General features: G+C 46.4%; 1 protein-coding gene across 1 annotated transcript in view; it reads right to left on the bottom strand.

The window, feature by feature from the left end:
* Positions 1-5,692, bottom strand: part of LOC132779722 (SCO-spondin-like) — a 165,375-nt gene extending 159,683 nt beyond the window's left edge. Inside the window, exons 1-3 of the mRNA XM_067470583.1 lie at positions 5,593-5,692; positions 2,457-2,630; positions 2,003-2,085 (exon numbers count right to left, since the gene is read on the bottom strand). Coding sequence (XP_067326684.1) covers positions 2,003-2,085; positions 2,457-2,630; positions 5,593-5,690 — 355 coding nt within the window. The 5' untranslated portion in view covers positions 5,691-5,692. The remainder of the gene's footprint in view (positions 1-2,002; positions 2,086-2,456; positions 2,631-5,592) is intronic.
* Positions 5,693-12,854: the final 7,162 nt, after the last annotated feature.

Genomic DNA, 12,854 nt, shown 5'->3' with positions numbered 1-12,854 from the left:
ATATGTATGTGTGTATATGTGTATATTTGTGTGTGTTTGTGCATATATATACGTGTGTGTGTATGAATGTGTGCATATGTATATGAGTGTATGTGTATATGTATATATGGTGTATGTTTTGGGTTTTTAAGTCTGTTCTGCTGGGGTTTTGTGTGTGTGTGTCTGTGTATTTATGGGTGATGGACACTCATTGGACTGTTAGGTGTCTTGTGTTCAAATTTGGTGTCAATTTGTCCAGTGGTTTTTGAGTTATGTTAATCCCACAAACGAACATTACATTTTTATTTATATAGATTTGGACTAAACCTCGAAGTGGATCCATTACATTACTCGAATGGGGGCCACCCTTATATCTCCCATAGGTTCCTTCCCTCCCCATATTTACCATGGCTTGACTATTTATTTATTTATTTATTTATTTATTGCATTTATATTCCACCTTTCTTACTCAGGGCTTATCACAATGCACATATACATGGCAAACATTCAATGCCATAGACACACAACATATATAGACAGACACTCAGAGGCTATTTAACTTTCCAGCTTCATGAGGGGAAGCTTTTTGAATTCTGGCCATCGGGGGAGCTGTCCATCCACTTGTGACACCGATGGAGTACTTCCTCATTCTTTTGCACACTGCTGGGGAGTTTTATGGCATCGTAAATTAGTTAAATTAGCCTCCCCGCATAAGCGGTACCTAAATTTCCTACTTGACAGATGCAACTGTCTTTCGGGTTGCAAAGGTCGACAGCAAACTAGACAAATGGCCGAAAACTCACTCCTACCCAGGCTGGCTTCCAACTCATGACCTCTCAGTCAGTAGTGATTTTAATGCAGCTGACTCCCAACCATCTGCGCCACAACCCGGACTATTTATTTATTTATTTACAGTATTTATATATCACTTTTCTCACCCCTAGGGAGACTTAAAGCGGTTTACATAGATAATGGCAAAAATTCGATGTCTTACAACTACAATAGTAAAACCACACTTTAAACATAAATCACATTAAAAACAGTACATTACCAAATATCAAAACAGTTATTAAGACTATAAAACAATCTCATCTGTTGAGTCAATGTTCCAGTCCTTGTCCTACTAAAAGCTGCATACATCCATTGTCCGAAAGCCTGGTCCCAGAATCATGATTTTAATTTTTTTCTAAAGGTCAGGAGCGAGGGAGAAGGTCTTACCTTCTTTGGGAGTGTGTTCCATAGGCGGGGGCCACAGCCGAGAAGGCCCTGCTCCTCGTCCCTGCCAGATGCATTTGTGCTGTTGACAGGAGCGAGAGCAGGACCTCCCCGGATGATCTTAGATTATGAGGTGGGACGTAGGGGCAGATGCGTTCGGACAAGTAAGCTGGGCCAGAACCGTATAGAACTTTATAGGTCAAAACCAGCACTTTGAATTGGGCTCAGAGATGGACCGGCAGCCAGTGGAGCTGGCATAACACGGGGTGGTATGCTCCCTGTATGACACCACAGTTAGTAATCTGGCTGCCACCCATTGAACTAACTGAAGTTTCCGAACCGTCTTCAAAGGCAGCCCCAAGTAGAGCGTGTTGCAGTAATCTATGCGCTCATGATGCCAAGAAGTCCCACTCTGGACTAGCCAAGAGGTATCCAACCCCACTGTCTGTCTGAATCAACAAATTGTTGGCTTTCATTATTCTCTAAGCCTGTCGTCTCCAACTCTTCGTGACCTCATGGACCAGCCCACGCCAGAGCTCCCTGTTGGCCGTCACCTCCCCCAGCTCCTTCAAGGTCAGTCCAGTCACTTCAAGGATGCCATCCATCCATCTTGCCCTTGGTCGGCCCCTCTTCTTTTTGCCTTCCACTTTCCCTACTCTACTCTAGCCCTACTCTAGACTAGCCAAAAGGTATCCAAAACCAGTGTCTGGCTGAATCAACAAACTGTTGACTTTCATTGTTCTCCAAGTCTATCGTACCACCCTTCCCTCACTCGACCCCCATGGCAACCTGGCCCAGACAGCCTTACCCTCAGAGCAATGGGGTCCACTCCAGCCCTCGCAGCAAGTGCGCACTGTCCGGTTCCAGACTGTGGGCCTCGTGTCCTCTGGCCTGCAGTGGGAGAGATGCAAATGGGAGCGGGGAGCAAGACAATTGGGACCCCTCTTGCTAAGAGAAGAAACCCCACAACTATTCTAGTTGTCCAAATAGATGTGATAGGCATGAGGTTGTTCCTTGTGCACATGGGTGGCTGCATTCAAATAAGCCAAATGCATGGAAAACTGTGTCCTGCTGGAATGGACTCATACAACCAAAGAGTGGGAAGGGGCCACAACAAGACCCAGAAAGATGCAACTCACGGCATTACGGTTGAGAAGGAACTTTCCCCACCAAGCTCTGCCCCTCTTTTTCTGGTTTCTAAACCTGTGGCTCCATCCTTCTCTGGTCTCCTCTCCCACCTATTTCGCCGCTCTCTTACTCACTTGTAGACATAGCACAGGCCCTTTGCTCCGCCGCCAACCCGGCGCATCCTCTCCTGGTCAAGGAGCCAGCCAGCCATGTTGTAGCGGTAGACCTCTGCACAGGGCACGGCTTCCTCCTGCCGCGGGACCACCACTTCCTCCTCCATCACTTGCACCAGCCTCTCGCACCAGCGCCTGTTCCCAGGAGATGAGAGGGAGGCCTGAGTAGGGCCAATGAGAGGGGCCCCATGTCCTCCAGAGATATTTGTAGGCTTCATTTTTGCAAGTGCTTATGGCACTGGTCAGGGGGAAGGGTGACCCCAGGGGGCTTTATGGACCCCGGGTCTTTGCATGGCACAAATTGTGGTTTTTGTGCACCACGTGTGGTTTTTTCACTTCCCAGATCTCTGGGCCCCAGGCATTTCACCCACACAATCTTCCTCTGCCCTGCTTCTGAATATCCCAAGGAGTTGGGCAAAGGGTCCCACAGTCCCCTGCCTGTTGCACTCCAGGACAGGAATAACCCTCTGACTTTAAAACACCACACGTTGGATAGGAAAACAATTATTTTGTTGTTGTTGTAGTAGTAGGTTTTTTCGGGCTATATGGCCATGTTCTAGAGGCATTCTCTCCTGACGTTTTGCCTGCATCTATGGCAAGCATCCTCAGAGGTAGTGAGGATGCTTGCCATAGATGCAGGCGAAACGTCAGGAGAGAATGCCTCTAGACCATGGCCATATAGCCCGAAAAAACCTACAACAACCCAGTGATTCCAGCCATGAAAGCCTTCGACAATCCTTTTTTAAATTGAAGATCAGTGAAAACAGCCAGGTAAAAATATGCTTTAAGAAAATAGATGAGTCCAAAAAGGTAGGAAGATAAGCAGGGACAAAATATTCCAAGGTAGGGTTCAGCAAGGTTCAAAAGTAAGATCCAGACTTTTGTAATACAATCTAAGGTACCAGGGAAACAATAATCCACAGCATGAGTAAATAAGCACAAGAGACAAAGAGTAAAACCATGAACGAGAAATCCTTAACATGAATCTTCCAAGCTAGGCTTCCATAGGACAAGAACAAGGACTTTGCAGGATTCTGAAACAATGCTTCATCTGACTATATTTTCCCTGGTGGAAACTTTATATCCCTCTGTTAGGCTATTCCCAACACCCAGAAACTGGTTTCGTTGACTTTGACTGCCTCTCCCCCTTATCTCTTGAAGCCTAGCAGACCGGCGAAGGCCTTGGCTGAGCTGTCTGTTTGGGCTAATTTCCAGCTCTCTGTCTATGTGCTCACTATCTGTCTGCTCAGTAGTTTCTCCAGGTGCCAAGTTGTTTTCAAACCCCAAATCCTGGGAACCCTCTGGGCCAGGGAGTTGTCATATGTTCTGCAGTTGATGGTGCTTGGTGATGGAAGGGTTAATGTAAGTCTTAGTTCTAAAAGCTTGAGTAATCTGTAAGTAAGAGTTTGTGGGTGAAAGCACTTAAGGGTGGAGGTATGCAAGAGAGGTTGTAGCTGGGTGTTTCTGGATATAAGGAGCGAGCCTTGGAACCAGTCTTTGGAAGAAAAGTATTTGTTATATTTTGGTGGTGGATGCTGCTGGTTTTCCCCCCAGGTCTCTGGATTTTCAGTATCCTGATCTGTCTCCTGAACTCTTAGAACCATGGAACTTTGAATCTCTGGACTGACTTTGGACTACGGTAAAGACCAGGGTTCCTCAAACCTTTTAAACAGAAGGCCAGGTCACAGTTCCTCAAACTGTTGGAGGGCTGGATTATAATTTGAAAAAAAAAATGAATGTATTCCTTTGCACACTGCACATATCTTATTTGTAGTGCAAAAACACTTAAAAATAATACCATAATTAAAATGAAGAACAATTTAAACAAATATAACCTTATTAGTGTTTCAATGGGAAGTGTGGGCTCGCTTTTAGTTGATGAGATAGGATTGCTGTTGTTTTTGTTGTGTGCTTTCACACAACAAGTTTCAGACTTAGGTTGACCCTGAGCAAGGGCTGAGTAAATGACCTTGAAGGGCCGCATCCAGCCCTCGGGCCTTAGTTTGAGGACCCCTGGTATAGACTCTTGATCCCTGGACTTTGTTTATTGAAACTCTCAGCATTTGACCACTGAACTGGACCCCCTGACTACGGTGTAGCTTTTGCTATCATTTTTTGTTTATTCTGTGGCTAGGTGCTATCTTTGTTTTATATTTTGAACTATTGAAACAGCCAGACAGTAAGTCTTTAATTAAATTGTTTTAACACAGACTGGGTGTTGGTTTGATTCACCTCTGCCAGAAATAACGGCAGAGCCCTGGCAACGTGACAGGAGTAAACTATTATCCCTATCCCCTGTAGGAACATTCTCATGAGAAACTACACTTTGAACCGGTGTCCCTTTGTCATTCTCTGCATTAATATCATTGGCCAGACCATTGCCATCTTGACCCTCGGTGACATCATTCCCCACATCTAAAGCAGCTTGGTCATCTTGAAACACAATCCCAGGCTGAACTCCAACATTGCCTTTCTGCCCCAGATCCACATGCCAGCTTTTCTCTCCTGCTGAGATATTCTGTCAAACAGGCATGGACAAATTTCGACCCTCTAGGTGTTTTCCTACTGGTTGTTAGGAATTGTGGGCATTGAAGTCCAAAACACCTGGAGGGCTGGAGAGATAGGGGATTATGGGATCAATTCAGCCTAGTGTCCTTGGCAAAACTATGCATTCCAGGATTTTGAACTATCTTTTACAGAGCCCTGAAAAGGGGGAGGAGTTTCACCTCCGATCACAATAGATCCAATTAGGGAATGACCTTGATAACCCAGGAACAAAAACCCGGGTTACAGAGTGTTATAGGAACTCCATTCCAAGATAGGAAGGTTACTCAGGGAGGCTGTTAGGAATTATGGGAGTTGAAGTCCAAAACACCTGGAGGGCCGAAGATTTCCCATGCCTGATATCGTGTGATAATTTCCTCCGGGATTGGGTCAAACTGCATTCATTCTACAGTCCAGATGCACCCCACTTTGCAATTTAGCACTAGCTGGGAAATGCGGGGACCCCTTAGTGACTTGTGCTCCATGCGGATGTTTCTGAGTTGCTACATATGCACAGCCAACTCCAGGGGAGGGAGATGCGCCCATTCCTTACCCATGGTCAGTTGCCAATGCTTGCCAGAGGAAAAGCCATGCCAAGAGGGCCAGCCGCTGTCCAGAGAAACGTCTCCCTGGACTCTCTGCATTCTCCATCTCTTCTGAGAGCCGTGATGCCAGCTGAGTTTGACCGGAAGGCCTGTCCCTGGGAGAAAGCAGGGTGGTCAGAAGGGCCTTTTCGGTAGCCGCTCTCATGTGCTGTAACCCCTTCCTTGGAAGGCCAGGCTGGCCCCATCCATTCAGCTCCCTTCCTTCGGCAGTGAGGACTTTCCAACAGGTCTTTGGCACAGAGAGGTGTCAACAAAGAGGTATGTAAAGGGGGATACAGTTCAAGACCGTTCCATCTTGTCTCCTGTGCTTTACTAACAATATAATATTGTAGATACATATAATATTTATACTATTGTAACGTAACACAATATAACACTAATAATAATAATAATAATACACTATTATAATTATATATTTTATATTACATGTAACATTACTAATAATCTATATAAATAAAAATGTAATGTTCATTTGTGGGATTAACAGAACTCAAAAACCAGTGGGCAAATTGACACCAAATTTGGACACAAGACACCTAATAACCCAATGTATGTCCTTCACTCAAAATAAATTGATTTTGCAATTTGGGAGTTGTCGTTTCTGGGATTTATAGTTCACCTACAATCAAAGAGCATTCTGAACTACATCAGCGATAGATTTAAACCAAACTTGGCACACAGGACTCCCAAGACCAACAGAAAATACTGGAAGGGCGGAGTGGGCAATGACCTTGAGTTTGGGAGTTGTAGTTCACCTACATCCATAGAGCACTCTGGACTCAAACAATGATGGATCTGGACCAAACTTGGCACTAGCACTCAATACACCCAGTAGAAACAAATGCTTGTAAAAACAGGAAAATTTCAAAATGTAAAAGATCAGTAAAATGCAGTAATTCAAAACAATGTCCACAAAAGATACAAAAACTACCCAAGGCAGGAATCAACAGGTTACAAAGATAATCCAGAAGGTGCTAGACCACAGCAAAATGCTAAAAATCTCTATAAGAACAAGATCCCTTGAACAGGATTTCCAAGGCACAGGAACATGATTTCCAAATGATGCCTGATCTAACAGGCTTTCCCTTGAAGCAAACCTTATATCCCAAAGCCCCCAAATTGGTTTTGTTTTCCCCTACTCTGTCTTTTCTGACAAAGCCTTTCGGAGCAACGTAAACATTGTGTTTGTTGTCAATCCTGGATGAACTCTAGCCGCCTATTTTTCAACTCCCTTTCTGGCTGCTCATTAAAATTTCCAGGTGTCAGATTGTTTTCCAAACTCAAATCTTGAGAGCTCACAGAAAGAGGGAGTAAACCATCATCCTTAAGCCCAGCAGAAATATTCTCATGAGAAACTCCCCTTTGCACTGGGGCCTCTCTGTCATGGTCTGCATGAAAATCCTTGACCAAACCATCTCCATCTTGCACCTCAGCCTCAGCACCATCATTTCCCTCATCATGTCCCACATCAAGAGCATCATCATCCTGAACATCAGGAAACACAAACACAGGCTGAGTCCCAACAGCTATACATTTTGCTTTAATTCTCTGCTACATAGAATCATAGAATCATAGAATCCAAGAGTTGGAAGAGACCTCCTGGGCCATCCAGTCCAACCCCATTCTGCCAAGAAGCAGGAATATTGCATTCAAATCACCCCTGACAGATGGCCATCCAGCCTCTGCTTAAAAGCTTCCAAAAAAGGAGCCTCCAGCACACTCCAGGGCAGAGAGTTCCACTGCTGAACGGCTCTCAGTCAGGAAGTTCTTCCTCATGTTCAGATGGAATCTCCTCTCTTGTAGTTTGAAGCCATTGTTCCCTTGCATCCTAGTCTCCAGGGAAGCAAAAACAAGCTTTCTCCCTCCTCCTTGTGGCTTCCTCTCATATATTTATACATGGCTATCATATCCCCTCTCAGCCTTCTCTTCTTCAGGCTAAACATGCCCAGCTCCTTAAGCCACTCCTCATAGGGCTTGTTCTCCAGACCTTTTATCATTTTAGTCGCTCTCCTCTGGACACATTCCAGCTTGTCAATATCTCTCTTGAATTGTGCTGCCCAGAATTGGACACAATATTCCAGATGTGGTCTAACCAAAGCGGAATAGAGCATGGGGAGCATGACTTCCCTAAATCTAGACACTATGCTCCTATTGATGCAGGCCAAAATCTCATTGGCTTTTTTTGCCGCCACATCACATTGTTGGCTCATGTTTAACTTGTTGTCCACGAGGACTCCAAGATCTTTTTCACACGTACTGCTCTCGAGCCAGGCATTGTCACCCATTCTGTATCTTTGCATTTCGTTTTTCCTGCTAAACATTTATTGCAACTGTTGCAAGCCACCTTGCATCCCAAACTGGGGACAAGGCTGAATACAAATACACATCATCATCATCATCATCATCATCATCATCTACAAAGTTTTCTGGAAATAGACATAGAAGCATTCCACTAACCACCTTTGGAGGTCTCAGCCCTCAATTCAGTGAGATCTGAGCACAGTGCATATACACAGAGACTCACGTGCACACCTGCACCTCTTCCTGCCGCCTTCTGCTTACCTGCTTGAGCCAAGCGCAGGGGAATTCAGCCCAGGTCTCTCTCTCTGGAGCTGAGGAGAGCAGCAGCCGGATCCTGGAGGAGGGTGCTTTTATATCAAGGGGCTGAGCTGCTTTGGGATCATCTGGAGGTCCTGGGATTGGTGCACTGCTTCCCTTGCATGTCCGGCATCGTCGGTTTGGATGGAACGACACACCCCAGGAGTGGATTATCAAGGGGTCAGTTTGTGTCGTTGCTCTGGAGAATGGCTTGAAGTCCAGGATGCAGAGGGACACAGTGCAGCTGGCTTTTCTTTTCTCTGCCTGGATTTGCTCCTGCTTTGGATATCACCAACATCTTGGGGTAAAGGCATCCCTCACTTACTTACCAGAGAAGCATTTCTTTATATAAAGACTATTTACAGCTTCCCAATTCACTCTTTCCATCCTCATTCTCTGTCTGGCTGGTAATAATAATACTGCTTTTGTTGTTGTTTATTCGTTCAGCCGCTTCCGACTCTTGGTGCCCTCCTGGACCATCCCAGGACATAGCTCCCTGTCAGCCATGGCCACCCCCAGCTCCTTCAAAATCAAGCCAGTCCCTTCAAGGATATCATCCACCCATCTTGCCCTTGGTCGGCCCCTCTTCTTTTTTCCTTCCACTTTCCCCAGCATCATGGTTTTCCCCAGGGTCTCCTGTCTTCTCATGATGTGACCAAAGGACTTGATCTTGGTCTCTAATATCCTTCCCTCCAATGAGCAGTCAGGCTTTCTTTCCTGGAGGATGGACTGGTTGGATCTTCTTGCAGTCCAAGGCACTCTCAGAACTTTCCTCCAACACCATAGTTCAAAAGCATCTCTCTTCCTTCGCTCAGCCTTCCCTAAGGTCCAGCTCTCACCTCCGTAGGTGACTAGTATGGGGAATACAATTGCTTTGACTATGCGGATCTCAGTTGCAAGTGTGATGTCTCTACTCGTCACGATTTTATCGAGATTGGTCCTTGCTGCGCTCTGGCACCACGAGATGCAGAGCCAACCTTAAGAAATGGGGCTACAAAGTGGAATCCACAACATGTGAGTGTGGAGAAGAGCAAACCACTGACCACCTGCTGCAATGCACCCTGAGCCCTGCCACATGATGCACAAGGGAGGACCTCCTTGCAGCAACACCAGAGGCACTCCAAGTGGCCAGAGACTGGTCAAAGGACATTTAATCAACTACCAAGCTTGCAAACTTTGTGTTTTGTTTGTTTGTTTGTTTGTTTGTAAAAAAATGCAATACAACTATTTGGCTTGCTCCCAACACAATAAATAAATAAGCATGGAGATGTCAGGAACAGGGCCACTCTGCAATGCCAAAAGAGGTTCAGCACCTTGGAGAGGTCTTCAAAGGTTCACACTCCACACTGGAGGGATGGCACTGCCTTGCCAACATGCTCCTTCCCCACTGTTTTTCATCTCCTATTTCAGGTTTGGAAAGCTGGCTCCTGGGAGGCAAGTAATTAGAGGCAGCAGGACAGTGGGCCAGTGAAGTTTTGTGTGTAACTAGGATGTGGCTCCGAGTTTCTATCCCAGCCTCCTCCTTTGTGTTTGGTTGACCCCCTCGGGGTCTCCATCATTCTTCTGTGTCCCAGATGCGGATATGGGCTTATCCTCAGTTCCTGGTCTCCGGATCCTCTTTGCAAAGCATCCCAAGCCCCAGCAAGGACCAGACTCTGCCCCTCCCCATCCCACAAAATATTGCTGCTCAGTCTGGGTGCGAAACAAGCAGTCTTTTCCCCCTATGCAGCATTCCCATGGGGATTGTACAAAGAGATTCCATTCCACTTCATGCTGATCCCATTTTCTGTTCGGATGAGGGTGTCTGGGAGAAAGGAACTTAATTAAATGACATGAACAATGGGAGGGGTGGGACTGGGATTGAGGTAAAGTGAGCCTAGGAAGCATTCTGTTGACTTGGGAGTCAGAACAAACCATCAGCCCTGTTTTCAGAAAATGATGGCTGTGTTCCTTCTTCTGAGGCTGGGAGGATGTGGCATACAATGTGATGTGGCGGCAAAAAAAGCCAATGGGATTTTGGCCTGCATCAAGAGGAGCATAGTGTCTAGGTCCAGGGAAGTCATGCTCCCCATGCTCTATTCCGCCTTGGTTAGACCACTTTACCTGGAATATTGTGTCCAATTCTGGGCACCACAATTCAAGAGAGATGTTGACAAGCTGGAATGTGTCCAGAGGAAGAGGGTGACTCAAAGGATCAAGGGTCAGGAGAACAAGCCCTATGAGGAGCGGCTTAAGGAGCTGGGCATGTTTAGCCTGAAGAAGAGAAGGCTGAGAGGAGACATGATAAAGGTAAAAGTAGGTAAAGGTAGTCCCCTGACATTAAGTCCAGTCATGTCTGACTATGGGGTGTGGTGCTCATCTCCATTTCTAAGCCGAAGAGCCAGCATTGTCCGTAGACACCTCCAGGGTCGTGGCTGGCATGACTGCATGGAGCGCCGTTACCTTCCTGTCGGAGCAGTACCTATTGATCTACTCACATTTGCATGTTTTCAAACTGCTAGGTTGGCAGAAGCTAGGGCTGACAGCGGAAGCTCACGCCGCTCCCCGGAACCGAACCTGCAACCTTTCGATCAACGAGCTCAGCAGCTCAGTGCTTTAACTCACTGCGCCACCAGGGGCTCCAGGAGACATGATAGCCATGTATAAATATGTGAGAGGAAGCCACAGGGAGGAGGAGGGAGCAAGCTTGTTTTCTGCTTCCTTGGAGACTAGGACCCAATGGGACAACGGCTTCAAACTACAAGAGAGGAAATTTCCATCTGAACATGAGGAAGAACTTCCTGACTGTGAGAGCCGTTCAGCAGTGGAACTCTCTGCCCCGGAGTGTGGTGGAGGCTCCTTCTTTGGAAGCTTTTAAACAGAGACTGGATGGCCATCTGCCAGGGGTGATCTGAATGCAATATTCCTGCTTCTTGGCAGAATGGGGTTGGACTGCATGGCCCACGAGGTCTCTTCCAACTCTTGGATTCTAGGATTCTATGACCTGTCAGTCTCAAGGGCTGAGCAGGGATTTCAACCCCTATTTGGCCATGAAAATGCAGGACAGGAGTGAATCCCATTCTCTCAACCTCAGAGGGAAGCAGCAGGACAAACTGCTGCTTCACCCTGGCCAGGAAAACCCCAGGAAAGTCCCACCTTTGGGTCACCAAGACTTGGAAATATCCAGAGAGTACAGAACAACAGCAAGCCTAAGCTCTGGAAAATGTATGTGTGGGTCACTGCCCTTTGACTATTGCCAGCCTCATGGATTTCAGAGGGAAGACTCAGGGGTGGTTCTCCCAGTTCCTTCTGTTGAAATCCCACTTTCACTATTGGTCTCTCTTAGAATCATAGAATCAAAGAGTTGGAAGAGACCTCCTGGGCCGTCATCCAGTCCAACCCCATTCTCCCAAGAAGCAGGAATATTGCATTCAAATCACCCCTGACAGATGGCCATCCAGCTTCTGCTTAAAAGCCTCCAAAGAAGGAGCCTCCACCACACTCTGGGGCAGAGAGTTCCACTGCTGAACGGCTCTCACAGTCAGGAAGTTCTTCCTCGTGTTCAGGTGGAATCTCCTCTCTTGTAGTTTGAAGCAATTGTCCCATTGCGTCCTAGTCTCCAAGGAAGCAGAAAACAAGCTTGCTCCCTCCTCCCTGTGGTTTCCTCTCACATATTTATACATGGCTCTGATCATGTCTCCTCTCAGCCTTCTCTTCTTCAGGCTAAACCTGCCCAGCTCCTTAAGCCACTCCTCATAGGGCTTGTTCTCCAGACCCTTGATCATTTTAGTCACCCTCCTCTGGACACATTCCAGCTTGTCAACATCTCTCTTGAATTGTGGTGCCCAGAATTGGACACAATATTCCAGGTAAAGTGGTCTAACCAAAGCGGAACAGAGAGGCACCATGACTTCCTTCAATCTAGACACTAGGCTCCTACTGATGCAGGCCAAAATCCCATTGGCTTTTTTTGGTGCAACATCACATTCCTGGCTCATGTTCACCTTCCTCCCCACGAGGACTCCAAGATCTTTTTCACACATACTGCTCTCGGGCCAGGCATTGTCCCCCATTCTGTCTCTTTGCATTTTGTTTTTTCTGCCTAAGTGGAGTCTCTTGCATTTGTCCCTGTTGAACTTCATTGTGTTCGTTTTGGCCCATCATCTCTCTCATCTGTCAAGATCTTTTTGAGTCCTGCTCCTGTCCTCTGGAGTCTTGGCTCTCCCTCCCCATTTGTTGTTGTCTGCAAAACTTGATGATCCTGCCTTCTAGCCGTTCATCTCAGTCATTAACAAAGATGTGGAACAGGACCGGGCCCAGGACCGAACTCTGTGGCACTCTGCTTGTCACCATCCAGTCCCGGTCCCTTCATCAGGGCAAGAAAATGTAATCAAAGCCCTCCTGAAAAAGAGCCTTCCATCCATAGCTATAGATAGATATATGTGATTCACACACAGAGAGATATAGTATCATAGATTTGAAAGGGACCCCTAAAGAAGGACTATGATATGTGGCATGTTCCAGGGTGGGCAAACCAGACACTCTTCACATCAACAAAGAAACAGCAAGGAATACTGTTTATCCACAAGCATAAAGAAATTGCATATATTAGATACCAACACTTTCTCATTAC

Source organism: Anolis sagrei, chromosome 6 (assembly GCF_037176765.1).
Source record: "Anolis sagrei isolate rAnoSag1 chromosome 6, rAnoSag1.mat, whole genome shotgun sequence".
NCBI classification, from domain to species: domain Eukaryota; kingdom Metazoa; phylum Chordata; class Lepidosauria; order Squamata; family Dactyloidae; genus Anolis; species Anolis sagrei.
This window is presented reverse-complemented; position numbering and strand designations above follow the sequence as displayed.